Source organism: Ceratotherium simum, chromosome 28, assembly GCF_057802395.1.
Source record: "Ceratotherium simum simum isolate JZ-2026a chromosome 28, ASM5780239v1, whole genome shotgun sequence".
NCBI lineage: Eukaryota > Metazoa > Chordata > Mammalia > Perissodactyla > Rhinocerotidae > Ceratotherium > Ceratotherium simum.
Genome location: NC_141927.1, coordinates 35,965,383 through 35,977,591, shown reverse-complemented (window position 1 = coordinate 35,977,591; position 12,209 = coordinate 35,965,383). Strand labels below are relative to the sequence as shown.

The window sequence follows — 12,209 nt, the reverse complement described above, 5'->3', positions numbered from 1 at the left end:
TGTTAGACATTAATAATAGGGGAAACTGGGTGTGTTGCTTAGGGGTGGGGATGGGCAACAGGGAAATTTGGGGGTGATGGTATGTTCTAATACTGGATGTAGTGATGGTTGCACAACTATAAATTAATCAAAAGCAATAAATTGTACACTTATCATGCGTGAATGTTATGGTAAACGATACCTCAATAAGGCTGTTTAAAAATGCATTGGGAGTGACGTCAGCATCATGGCGGAGTGAGCTTTCCCGTAAACTCTTCCCCTGATAAGATACAACAAAAGGGTCAGGCACAGACCAACAAGGGACTCCTACACAGAAAAAAGGAAGATCAGAAAGGTCTATGCTGCGGCACATCTGAGAGTGGAGGTGCTGGGGCCCCTGGAGGAGGTGGGGAGAGTTAAGGAGAAATCCTCGGTCTCCCCCTCAGACCAGCGATCCCGGTGCCAGCTCCCAGAGTTGGGGGAGGGGTGGCCTTCTGCAGGGAAACTTAGCTCTTCCGGCTCTCTCAGCTAGTGGGAAACTTCCACATAGAGGACTCAGACCTGCTGTAGGGGTGCCATCAACATCTGAGCACCCCAGGAGAGCAGATAACGAGGGGCTAGCGAGAAGCCCCCCACTCCAGGGACCCAGCGGGCAAAAGAGATAGCCCCCCCCCATGCCCGACACTGCAGCTCAGCGGACCAGACCAGACAGAGCCGCTGGCCTATCGCAGGGAGGAGCCGGGGCAGATCACGGGGCGGGGGGGGGGGGTTGCTCAGACTACACAGTCCTTAACCTCCAAATGGTGGCAGCAGGTGGAAACAGCAGCCACATATTTCCAGGATGAGGAAAAACAAGGCGAATACAGGAACCACAATGCAAAAGTACATGACTGAGGAGAAACATAGGTAGACAAAATCAGAAAAATAGTAGATCTTTACCGGAATACATTAGCAACCACTTAAATACCAAAATCAAAGATCAAATGAAGGAAATCACCAAAAATAAATATAAGCTCATCACTGTAAACATACACCCACAACACAAGATAGAACAAGTTATAACAAGAATGACTTAGAAGGGGAAGAGGAAAGAGATTGAATTGTCTTAGTATAAGGAAATAAGAGGCCATTATAAAATCGACTAACCCATACACAAGATTTTTTACACAAAGCTCAAGGTAACCACTAAAGAAATAATCAAATCAAAATCACATATGATAAACAAAGAGAAAACTAGAAGAGTCATAAGACAGAACAACCCAACTGAATTGGCAGTCTGAAACACATGGGACAAGAAAAAAAAGGAAATGCAAAAGAACGGAAAATAAGTGAGAAAACAGCAACATTAAGCCCTCATATATCAATAATTACCCTAAATGTAATTTTATTTTATTTTATTTTTTTCCCCCAAAGCCCCAGTAGATAGTTGTAGGTCACAGCTGCACATCCTTCTAGTTGCTGTATGTGGGATGCGGCCTCAGCGTGGCCAGAGAAGCGGTGCGTCGGTGCGCACCCCGGATCGAACCCGGGCCGCCAGCAGTGGAGTGCGTGCACTTAACCGCTAAGCCACGGGGCCGGCCCTACCCTAAATGTAAATGGATTGAACTCTCCAATCAAAAGATACAGAGTGGCAGGATGGATTAAAAAGCAAGACCCAACAATATGCTGCATCCAGGAAACACATCTCAGCTCTAAAGACAAGCACAGCCTCAGAGTGAAAGGATGGAAGACAATACTCCAAGCTAATGGCAAACAAAAGAAAGCAGGTGTTGCCATAGTCATATCAGACAAAGTAGACTTCAAGATAAAACAGGTTAAGAGAGACAAAGAAGGGCAATATATAATAATAAAGGGGACACTCCACCAAGAAGACATATCAATTATAAATACATATGCACCCAACACAGGAGCACCAAAGTATATAAAGCAACTATTAACAAACCTAAAAGGAGATATTAACAACAACACAATAATAGTAGGGGATCTTAATACCCCACTTACACCAATGGATAGATCATCCAGAGAAAAAGTCAATAAAGAAACAGTGGACATAAATGAAAAACTGGACAAGATGGACCTAGTAGACATATACAGATCACTCCATCCAAAAACAGCTGACTACACATTCTTCTCAAGTGCGCATGGAACATTCTCAAGGGTAGACCACATGTTGGAAAACAAATAAAGCCTCAATAAATTTAAGAAGATTGAAATCATAACAAGTGTCTTTTCAGACCATAATGCTATGAAACTGGAAATCAACTGCAAGAAAAAAATTGGAAAAGTGACAAACATGTGGCGATTAAACAAGATGCTACTGAACAACAAAAGGATCATTGATGTAATTAAAGGAGAAATTAAAAAATATCTGGAAGCAAAGGAAAATGAAAATATGCCATACCAAATCATATAGGATGCAGCAAAAGCAGTCCTGAGAGGGAAACTCATAGTGATACAAGCCCACCTTAACAAACAAGAAAAAGCCCAAATAAGCAACCTTAAATTACACCTAACAGAACTAGACAAAGAAGGACAAACCAAGCCCAAAGTCAGCAGAAGGAGAGAAATAATAAAAATCAGAGCAGAAATAAATGAAATTGAGACCAAAAAAACAGTAGAAAGGATTAATGAAACAAAGAGTTGGTTCTTTGAGAAGATGAACAAAATTGACAAACCCTTAGCCAGACCTACTCAGAAAAAAAGAGAAGACTCAAATGAATAAAATTAGAAATGAAAGAGGAGAAAGTACAACAGATACAACAGAAATACAAAGCACTATAAGAGAATACCATGAGAAATTATATGCCAACAAATTGGACAATCTAGAAGAAAGGGATAAATTCTTAGACTCATACAACCTCCCAAAACTGAACCAAGAAGAAATGGAGAATCTGAATAGACCAATCACAAGTAAAGAGACTGAAATAGTAATCAAAAACCTCCCCAAAAATAAAACTCCAGGACCAGATAGCTCCTCTGGTGAATTTTACCAAACATTAAAAGAAGACTTAACACCCATACATCTCAAACTATTCCAAAAATAGAGGAAGATGAAACACTTCCTAACTCATTATACAAGGCCAACATCACCCTGATACCAAAGCCAGACAAAGACTATACAAAGAAGGAAAATTACAGGCCAATATCGCTGATGAACATAGATGCAAAAATCTTCAACAAAATATTGGCAAACCGAATACAGCAATATATTAAAGAGATCATACACCATGATCAAATGGGATTTATACCAGGGACACAGGGATGGTTCAACATCCACAAATCAATCAACGTGATAAACCACATCAACAAAACAAAGAATAAAACCACATAGATGCAGAGAAGGCATTTGACAAGATCCAATATCCTTTTATGATAAAAACACTTAACAAAATGGGAATAGAAGGAAAGTACCTCAACATAATAAAGGCTATCTATGACAAACCCACAGCCAATATCATACTCAACGGGGAAAGGCTGAAAGCCATTCCTCTGAGAACAGGAATGAAACATGGCTGCCCACTCTCACTACTCTTATTCAACATAGTACTAGAGGTTTTGGCCAGAGCAATTAGGCAATAAAAAGGAATAAAAGGAATCCAAATAGGCAACAAAGAAGTGAAACTCTCACTATTTGCAGACGACATGATTTTATATATAGGAAACCCTAAAGAATCCATTGGAAAACTATTAGAAATAATCAACAACTACAGCAAAGTCACAGGGTACAAAATCAATCTACAAAAATCAGTTGCATTTCTGTATGCTAATAACAAACTAACAGAAAGAGAGCTCAAAAAGATACCATGTACAATTGCATCAAAAAGAATATAATATCTAGGAATAAATCTTACCAATGTGGTGAAAGACCTATCAATGATGACATAAAGAAATGGAAAGACATCCCATGCACATGGATTGGAAGAATAAACATAGTTAAAATGTCTATATTACCTAAAGCAATCTACAGATTCAATGCAATCCCAATCAGAATCCCAATGACATTCTTCACAGAAATAGAAAAAAGAATACTAAAATTCATATGGGGCACCAATAGACCCTGAATAGCTAAAGCAATCCTAAGAAAAAAGAACAAAGCTGGAGGCATCACAATCTCTGACTTCAAAACATACTACAAAGCAATAGTAATCAAAACAGCGTGGTACTGGTACAAAAACAGACACACAGATCAATGGAACAGAATTGAAAGACCAGAAAAAAAACCACACATATACGGACAGCTAATTTTCGACAAAGGAGCTAAGAACATAAATGGATAAAGGAAAGTTTCTTCAATAAATGGTGTTGGGAAAACTAGACAGCCACATGCAAAAGAATGAAAATGGACCATCTGCTATCGCCATTCTCAAAAATTAACTCAAAATGGATTAAAGACCTGAAGGTGAGACCTGAAACTATAAAACTCATAGAAGAAAATATAGGCAACACACTACATGACATTGGTCAAAAGGAATCTTTTTGGATGCCATGCCTACTCAGACTAGTGAAACTAAAGAAAAAATAAGCAAGTGGGACTTTATCAGATTAAAGAGCTCCTACAAGACAAATGAAACCAGAATCAAAATGAACAGACAACACACCAGCTGGGAGAAAATATTTGCAAAACATATATCTGACAAGCGGTTAATCTTCATAATATATAAAGAACTCACACAACTGAACAACAAAAAAACAAACAACCTGGTCAAAAAATGGGCAGAGGAAATGAACAGACACTCCTCCAAAGAAGATATACAGATGGCCAATAGGCACATGAGAAGGTGTTCATCACCAATCATCAGGGAAATGCAAATCAATACAACACTAAGATATCACCTCACACCTGTTAGAAGGGCTTTAATCACAAAGACACAAAACAACAAATGTTGAAGAGGATGTGGAGAAACAGGAATCCTCATACACAGCTGGTGGGAATGCAAACTAGTGCAGCCTCTATGGAAAACAGTATGGAGATTCCTCAAAAAATTAAAAATAGAAACACCCTATGATCCAGCTATCCCACTACTGGGAATCTATCCAACAAACCAGAAATCAACAATCCAAAGAGGCTTATGCACCCCTATGTTCACTGCAGCATTATTCACTACAGCCAAGAAGTGGAAGCAACCCGTGTCCTTCAACTGATGATTGGGTCAAGAAGGTGTGGTATATATATACAATGGAATACTACTCAGCCATAAAAAAGCCAAAATTGTCCCATTTGCAACTACATGGATGGACATGGAGGGTATTATGTTAAGTGAAATAAGCCAGAAAGAGAAAGACAAACACAATATGATCTCACTCATATGTGGAAGGTAAATCAACATATGGACAGAGAAAACTGTATTGTGGTTACCAGGTGCAATGCGGGTAGGGGGTGAGCACACGGGGTGAAGGGAGACATGTATATGGTGATGGACAAACCAAAATGTACAACCAAAAATCTCACAATGTTATAAACTATTAAAACATCAATAAAAAAATGCATTGGTTGGTATATCGCCAAAACAAGTATAATGATAAAAATAATCTTTAAAACACTTGAAATTTTGTAGTTCTAATTACCATATCAGGACCACACACAGTGCCATCTTGTACAAATGTTTCATCTCTGTCTTCAGGTCTTTCAACTGTTGTCAGTGAATTTCTAGGATACTTGTCTTTGTTTAGAAATGTAGACACACATATTTCATCTCGTACATGTGTGTAAATCACAGATAAATTTGCACGTGTTATTAATTCTCTGTGTGGCCAGGCACAAACTAATTTTCCACATAGAAGATTACTAGAAGCATAAGGCAGAAAAAAAATTTCTCTTATCATTTACTGAAATAACGCAGATTGCTGATATAGCTAAGTTAAAAAAGCGTTTTACTAATTTAAATCCAGGCTTCAACAATTTTCTCTCAGTAAATTATTTGAGCACATTGACTTCTGTATGATGTGCCTCTTTTTGTTTTGTAAGGTAATGTGACAAGGGAAAAATTAATGATGTTTACAATCAGAAAGCCCTGACCTGTCCTATATTAGTTTCTGAAATTTAAGCAAATGATCACTGGTCTTCAGTATTTTTATTTTAAAAAATGGGATAAATAATTCTTACTACAAATGTTTGATGTATATAAATATATAATGTATGTATACTACCTAACACAATGTCTAGCTCATCACAACAAGAAATAGAGGCAATTTTTATGATCATTATTGCTGTAACATTATAGGTACTGAGTACATGTTATTTCTAGGCAACGGGTAATACTGTTCAGCTCAGATCATGAAACAGAGAAAACTTCATATAAAATGCCATTTTAGTGTGTACATAATAATACATTCTAGCATCTTAGCAATACATAACTTACATTCCAAAATTACAATTTTCTAAATACATACGGAAAATCACAATAAGATCGGCCACAATTTCCATATCTATCTCCTCTTGAATTTACTTCATCATAACAAGAAAATGGAGCACCTCTAGAAGCTAAAAGAAAAAAAAAACTTAAGTAAATTATAATACACAATTCCAATTATCATTATAGAATTAATAGACTTATTCTGGAAATTATAATGTGATCCCTAGGGGATTACCTAGCATTAACAAGTTGCTAAGGGCAGATCTAGGATTTAAAAGAGAGCTCCTCATTTTAAGCCTGGTAGACTTTGTTCTGTACCAAACAGAAAACAGAGTAAACAGCAACATTATTCAAGAAGCCCTATATTGTTAGAAAAATAAGCATCCATGGCCTTCTCTACTTCCTCTAAATTCTTTACTTTCTGCCTTATTTTCCTACCCAATGTGAAAACATAGTTTGCTCTTATTCCAAACAAAACAGGAGAGAAATAATATCTATAATGCAATACTGATAAGAAACCCAAAAAGCATTTGATTTAACTCTTCTTATTCCATACTAGAGTCCTCATCTCTGTTGCGTAGTATCCTAACAATTACTAAGAATTACTGAATTTTAAAATTAGGAAGGACATTAATGTTCACTTACTTCAGCCCTTTTATATATTTAGTTATGTCTAATTTAAAAATCATGAAAAATTCAAACATGTATTGTAGGAGAGAAAGAACTATTCCTCTAACCTCTACATTCTTCTGGCTGGCCTAAGAATTAAATTGACATGAGATAGAATAACAAGAAAATCAAACAAAGTTTAATAACATCTATCCATGGGAGAAACCCAGGAAAACTGAGTAACTTGCCAAAATGACTGAAGCCACCACCTTAAATACCATCTTTAGTTAAAGATAAAGGAGGACGCTGTGGGTAGTAGTTTGGGGACTTCAAAGGGGAGGAAGACAATTTACATGGGGATGGAAAAGCATATATTTGGTAAACAAATGTTTACTGGGCCGTCTATAGACAGTGTGACCCAAGAGTGAACTTTGATCAAAATATGGCTAGCAAGGTTTCTCCCAGTCTACCACACCTAAGGTTATCTATGGGGATGGCTCCTTCCTGGGACAGGCCTACTGTCTTAAATTCTTTTAGGCAGTTTGGGGGAAGGTCAAAGTCTCTTTCTGAGTCTTTTGTTCTTAAAAATAAGCAAGCAAAAGAGACACATTTTTGGGATGGCAAATTCTGATCCCCCACAATATAATAGCTGCCCCATCACTTTGACTTGGTCATTTAGAGTTGGGTTGTGTTGATTATGTTAATCACGTGTAATAAGAACTGAGATCTTTTGTTGTCACCACTATTAATTGACAAGGGAGATCTCTTCAGTAATTTCACCGATTTTCATAGTTGGAGAACATGATCTATAAATTTCACTCTCTCTCTCCTGAAAGACACAATCCATAAATGTACAGGATGTTACAAAAACAGGTCAAATAGATTTGTGAGGAGAATCCACCATAATCAGCCTCTCTTTTGAAAAGGCTTACTCTTAAACTGACCCAATAAGTAATTAGCTTTTGTTTGCTTTGCTCCAATCAAAATACTGCTTTGATTAAATCTAATTTGAACCTTCCAATTCTCTCAAATTCTATATAGGGCCAGGAATAGGATGGTGTAAAATTTAAGGGGGTAGGGGAGAAAAACTCAATAATCAAATAACATCTTACTATAATATTTTTTAAAAAGTCAAAATTAATTGCAAGGAAAATCCATGATGAACAAAACACTAAATTTTAGATAGGGACAGGTCATTGTTTGTTGTGTAACCTTGCTTTACTGTACCACTGGAACCGCCCTTTCCAATCAGCCTACGGCTCCCTCGAGTGGTGTGGGGAACTGCGTCAGTAACCTGCTGCCATCACCTCACATGCACTGGAGGGAAAAAGGAAGCAGTGAAACATGAGGTATCTCCAAGACTGCCCCCAGGATCTCCCACCACAATGAACAACTCAACATCCTCTCCAGTGGCCTTTCTCGGTTCAAGTTTTGAGGCTTAGGACGGCAGGTATTTCTGCGTTGTTTTCTTGATTCAAAGACCTGCTGCCCTGGCCGAGCCACTCCTGACCAGAATTTTTTTCCCTCCCAGGACCATATCCACTGTGGTTCTGTCATCTAATTCTCCTGGGGCCCAAGAGATTTAGGGATAAATGGCAGCAACTTTCCTGTCCTTGCCTCCATTTCACAGGCTTCGAATTGAGATCACCACAAAACCCAAAAGCACAAAGATAGTGATTGGAGGTTAAGTTTGGGACACTTTAGGACAGAACCTTGACACTCTTACAGTGGTGCTGAAGTCACCTCAGTTCCCACAACCCCAGGTGCACGTTCTTGGACAGACAATGCCAATGGCTGTGCACATCAGGAACTGCAATGACCCGGTGTGGGAATGCTCTTGGCAGAGGTTCTCAGAAGGTAGTGGCATAAAGAGGACACATGTCTCACCTGGCAGGGCCAAGTAAAAGTCAATAACTGTATTTTGGTTTTGATTTTTGAGTTTTTTCTTTTTTGGTTTGTTTCTGTTTTGTTTTGTTTCCTCATGTGGCTGCAAGAATCTCTAGAGGAAGGGCATTTATTTTGTGGACTTCCATCTAATTGTTGGCTTTAGTTGTTAATCCTTTGTATTTTATAACTCGCAGCGCTTTCCCACCACATTTTATTTCCAGGGCAGGACTGTGAAGAATGTAGGTAGATATTTATGGGTGAGGAGACCCAGTGTCCTGCACTTGGTGACACTGAGCTAAATGCTCAAGAGTATTATAAGAAAATTTAGTATCCTAAATTTGACCCCTTAGGGGGTCTCAGCAGTTGAAGTGTAGAGTAAATACAATCAAAAGAAAGCATTATTTTAGTCTCCTGTGATTGAATATCTGAGACAGAGAGAAGAAAATGGTGAGCCAATTCCATCAAATGTTTCCATGTAAAAATACTCCAGACCCCATCCATCACTGCAATGTCTAATGGAGCTTAGGAAAATGAAAACATAATAAAACAGGCCCTGGCTGGGGGCAGATGGTCTGATAAATACACCCTTCAGTGTAAAATAGAAAGAAGTTGCCGTCAATGGAGACCTACACTTGGATTGCCTAGGCTGAAATTATGAGACTGAGCAGCACATTAGTAAGCAAAGAAAAAAATGTATGTAATTTTTAGAGTTAGAATTAATTCAGGTGAGCTGAAAGTAATAGAACCTTATGTAATCTGAACCCTGAAATCATCACTAGCTTGTTATCATCAGTGGCCCTTGGACCAAGAGTCTTCTGTGGCTTTTAGTCACGCAGGGGTGGAGTAAAATGCTATATAGGTTCTATGTAGTTTCTAATGTCCACTCCATGCTGGAGGGTACAATGAGTAAGTGAGTGAATCATTGAATGGGGTCAGGAATCAGTGTTTAGATCCATCTCTCTCCCCTAGACAGTGTGATATAGAACAAGTTGTGTCACCTCTCTGGACTTCACTTTCTTCGTAAAGAGAAGTTAAGTAACCAGACTCTGATGTCTCTCTCATCCAAAATATTTTGATTATACTAAAGTTTTACGTTCATCAAATATACTTTCAAATATACCTTTAATTTGTCGCAAGCAAAGGGGTAGGCCTTCTCTTAAGCATGCAACCTTATATATAGTCATGTAGTTTTTGTTATTAATAAAACTTTTAACTTTTTCCACTTGGCTCAAAATATGGGAGATGGAAAAATATAGAGGTGCACCTTTTTCTCTTTATCTCAGGCTCAAATATGACACAGCATGGCATTCTTTCTATATAATCTCATTCTTTCCTCTATTTAGTGAGAAATTAACTTTCCTTTTGCTGTTTTCTCCCTGCTTGAGCAAGAATTCTAAACAAATTCAGCTTTTTGGTTTTCAGAGTAGAGTCAATTTATGGTCACCTGAAGGTCTTCTACTGGAAATACCTTGAGGCCTCTTGTCCATTTTAGTCATTGGAACTGTAATACTATAGAACAGAACTGAACATTTCCTGAGCCCTCTGTGTTCAAGTCTCATTCTGGTAAGTATCTCCAGTGGCAATCAGAAATGCTAAACTACTTTTCATTGTACTGCTGCATTTCTATCCTATAATTGTTACCATTAGGTCATTGTGCAACCCTGTGTGCTTTGATGGACTCTTGAAGCTTTGAAAATTGTAGAATGAAATTAAATCTGTGATAAGAAATTCTCTCCTTCAGTAAAAAAAAAAAAAGGTGAGGGGAGGACTTTATATGCTGTTGCTTTTATTAAGTTATGGAATTGTTTGTCTTTTCTGTTTATGATATTTGACTCTGCATTGACTATTTTGTTTGATTTATTTTAATTTATGTTAATTTTTTTTGTGAGTGAGGAAGATAATCCCTGAGCTAACATTGGAAGCAAATTCTTCTCTTTTTTTGCTGAGGAAGATTGGCCCTGGGCTAACATCTATGCCCATCCTCTTCTACTTTATATGGGACACCACCACAGCATGGCTTGACAAGCTGTGCGACGGTGCACACCCGGGATCTGAATCTGTGAACCCCGGGCCGCCAAAGTGGAGGGCGCGCACTTAACCACTGTGCCACCAGGCCTGCCCCTGCATTGAGTGTTTTAAAAGAAACCTCAGAGGACTTAGATGGTGACATAGATGCTATAAGTTATTGTTTAGTCCAGCCTTGAGAAAAAACATGTAAGAGGGCCCCTTGCACTGGTGTTCATTCACTGGAACAACAAACTTTGCCCTGAGTTTCCCTAAAAAACCCTCAGAAGGAGAGTCTGTCTTGTTTAAAATCAATCTCACTTTAACAAAGGAAACCTCCCTACCATGTTCCATAGTCTGAGGCTAATTGTTTCTTGCCATTAACTGTACAGTATTGAAGGAAATAATCAAAAGACTGAGATGCAGTCTTATATCTTCCAGATGCTGTCTGTAGTGACTCTGTGTTAAAACTTCCCTTTCTGCATGTAAAACACACACCTGACAGAATTTTGCTGAACAGATTCTCAGTTTAATCCCAATTCTTAGCTTACTTCATCAAGCAGTACAATTTCACCAAAGATAATTTAGGATTATAATTGCCATCATGGGAAACTTTTGACATGGCAAAGGTAATACATCTAAGAGCTTGAGAACAGAAGAGAGGAAAATTGCGAAATATTCAAGGGTCAGTCTTTATTGTTGATATCCTAAGGCTTCAAAACAAAATTCTGACCTCCAAATTGCACCCTCAAAAATTCTCTGGCAAAATCCAAAGAATAGAAACCACTCTTAAATTTATCCTCCTCGTGCCTGTAACATTCTTTCCCCTGCTTTGACATTACCACCTATAGTCTTCCAGTTTTTTTCTATTTGCTTCCTCAAATGCCTATAGAAATTACTTTTTCCTCAAGGAAACTACCAATCTAATGATTCTATACCTGCTTAATATTGTGGCATAGAGAATAACAATGAAAATGAAATTTAAGCCATGGTCTAGACCTGAACTAAGAGCCATAAAAAATATATTCCAGAGAGAGAAGAGTAAGTGGGAAAAAATGCCCATGTAGGAGAACCCAGCTTCTCCATCCTCCCACAAAGATCAATGATTGGACAGCTATCCATGAATAAAAAGAGCTCTGGGAAACCACTAGAGTCCACTTATGAAATTTTAGCAACATACTGAAATAAAAAAACTGAGAAAAATCATACAAGAGAAAAAAGACAACTTCATTTTGCCTGCAACATCCCATCCCCCACACCAGCATTGTTCAGCGCTAAGGAGGAACTTCCCTGCTAGAAAGAGTTCCTCTTGCCAGGAAAGGAAGAGAAGAGTGAGCAACCAAACTTCTCTAGCCTCTCAGGTCACTGTACAAAGGT

At 38.2% G+C, this 12,209-nt stretch overlaps 1 protein-coding gene across 7 annotated transcripts in view; it reads right to left on the bottom strand.

The window, feature by feature from the left end:
- The window catches only part of LOC106800303 (disintegrin and metalloproteinase domain-containing protein 5-like), a 184,608-nt gene that overhangs the window by 47,278 nt on the left and 125,121 nt on the right, over positions 1 to 12,209 (bottom strand). For 5 of the 7 annotated variants that reach the window (XM_087418545.1, XM_087418543.1, XM_087418542.1 and 2 more), the window contains 2 exons: positions 6,370 to 6,460; positions 5,545 to 5,764 (listed from right to left, as the gene is read on the bottom strand). The exons of the other annotated variants lie outside the window; for them this stretch is intronic. In XM_087418545.1, coding sequence (XP_087274671.1) covers positions 5,545 to 5,764; positions 6,370 to 6,460 — 311 coding nt within the window. The remainder of the gene's footprint in view (positions 1 to 5,544; positions 5,765 to 6,369; positions 6,461 to 12,209) is intronic. 7 annotated transcript variants of the gene reach the window in all.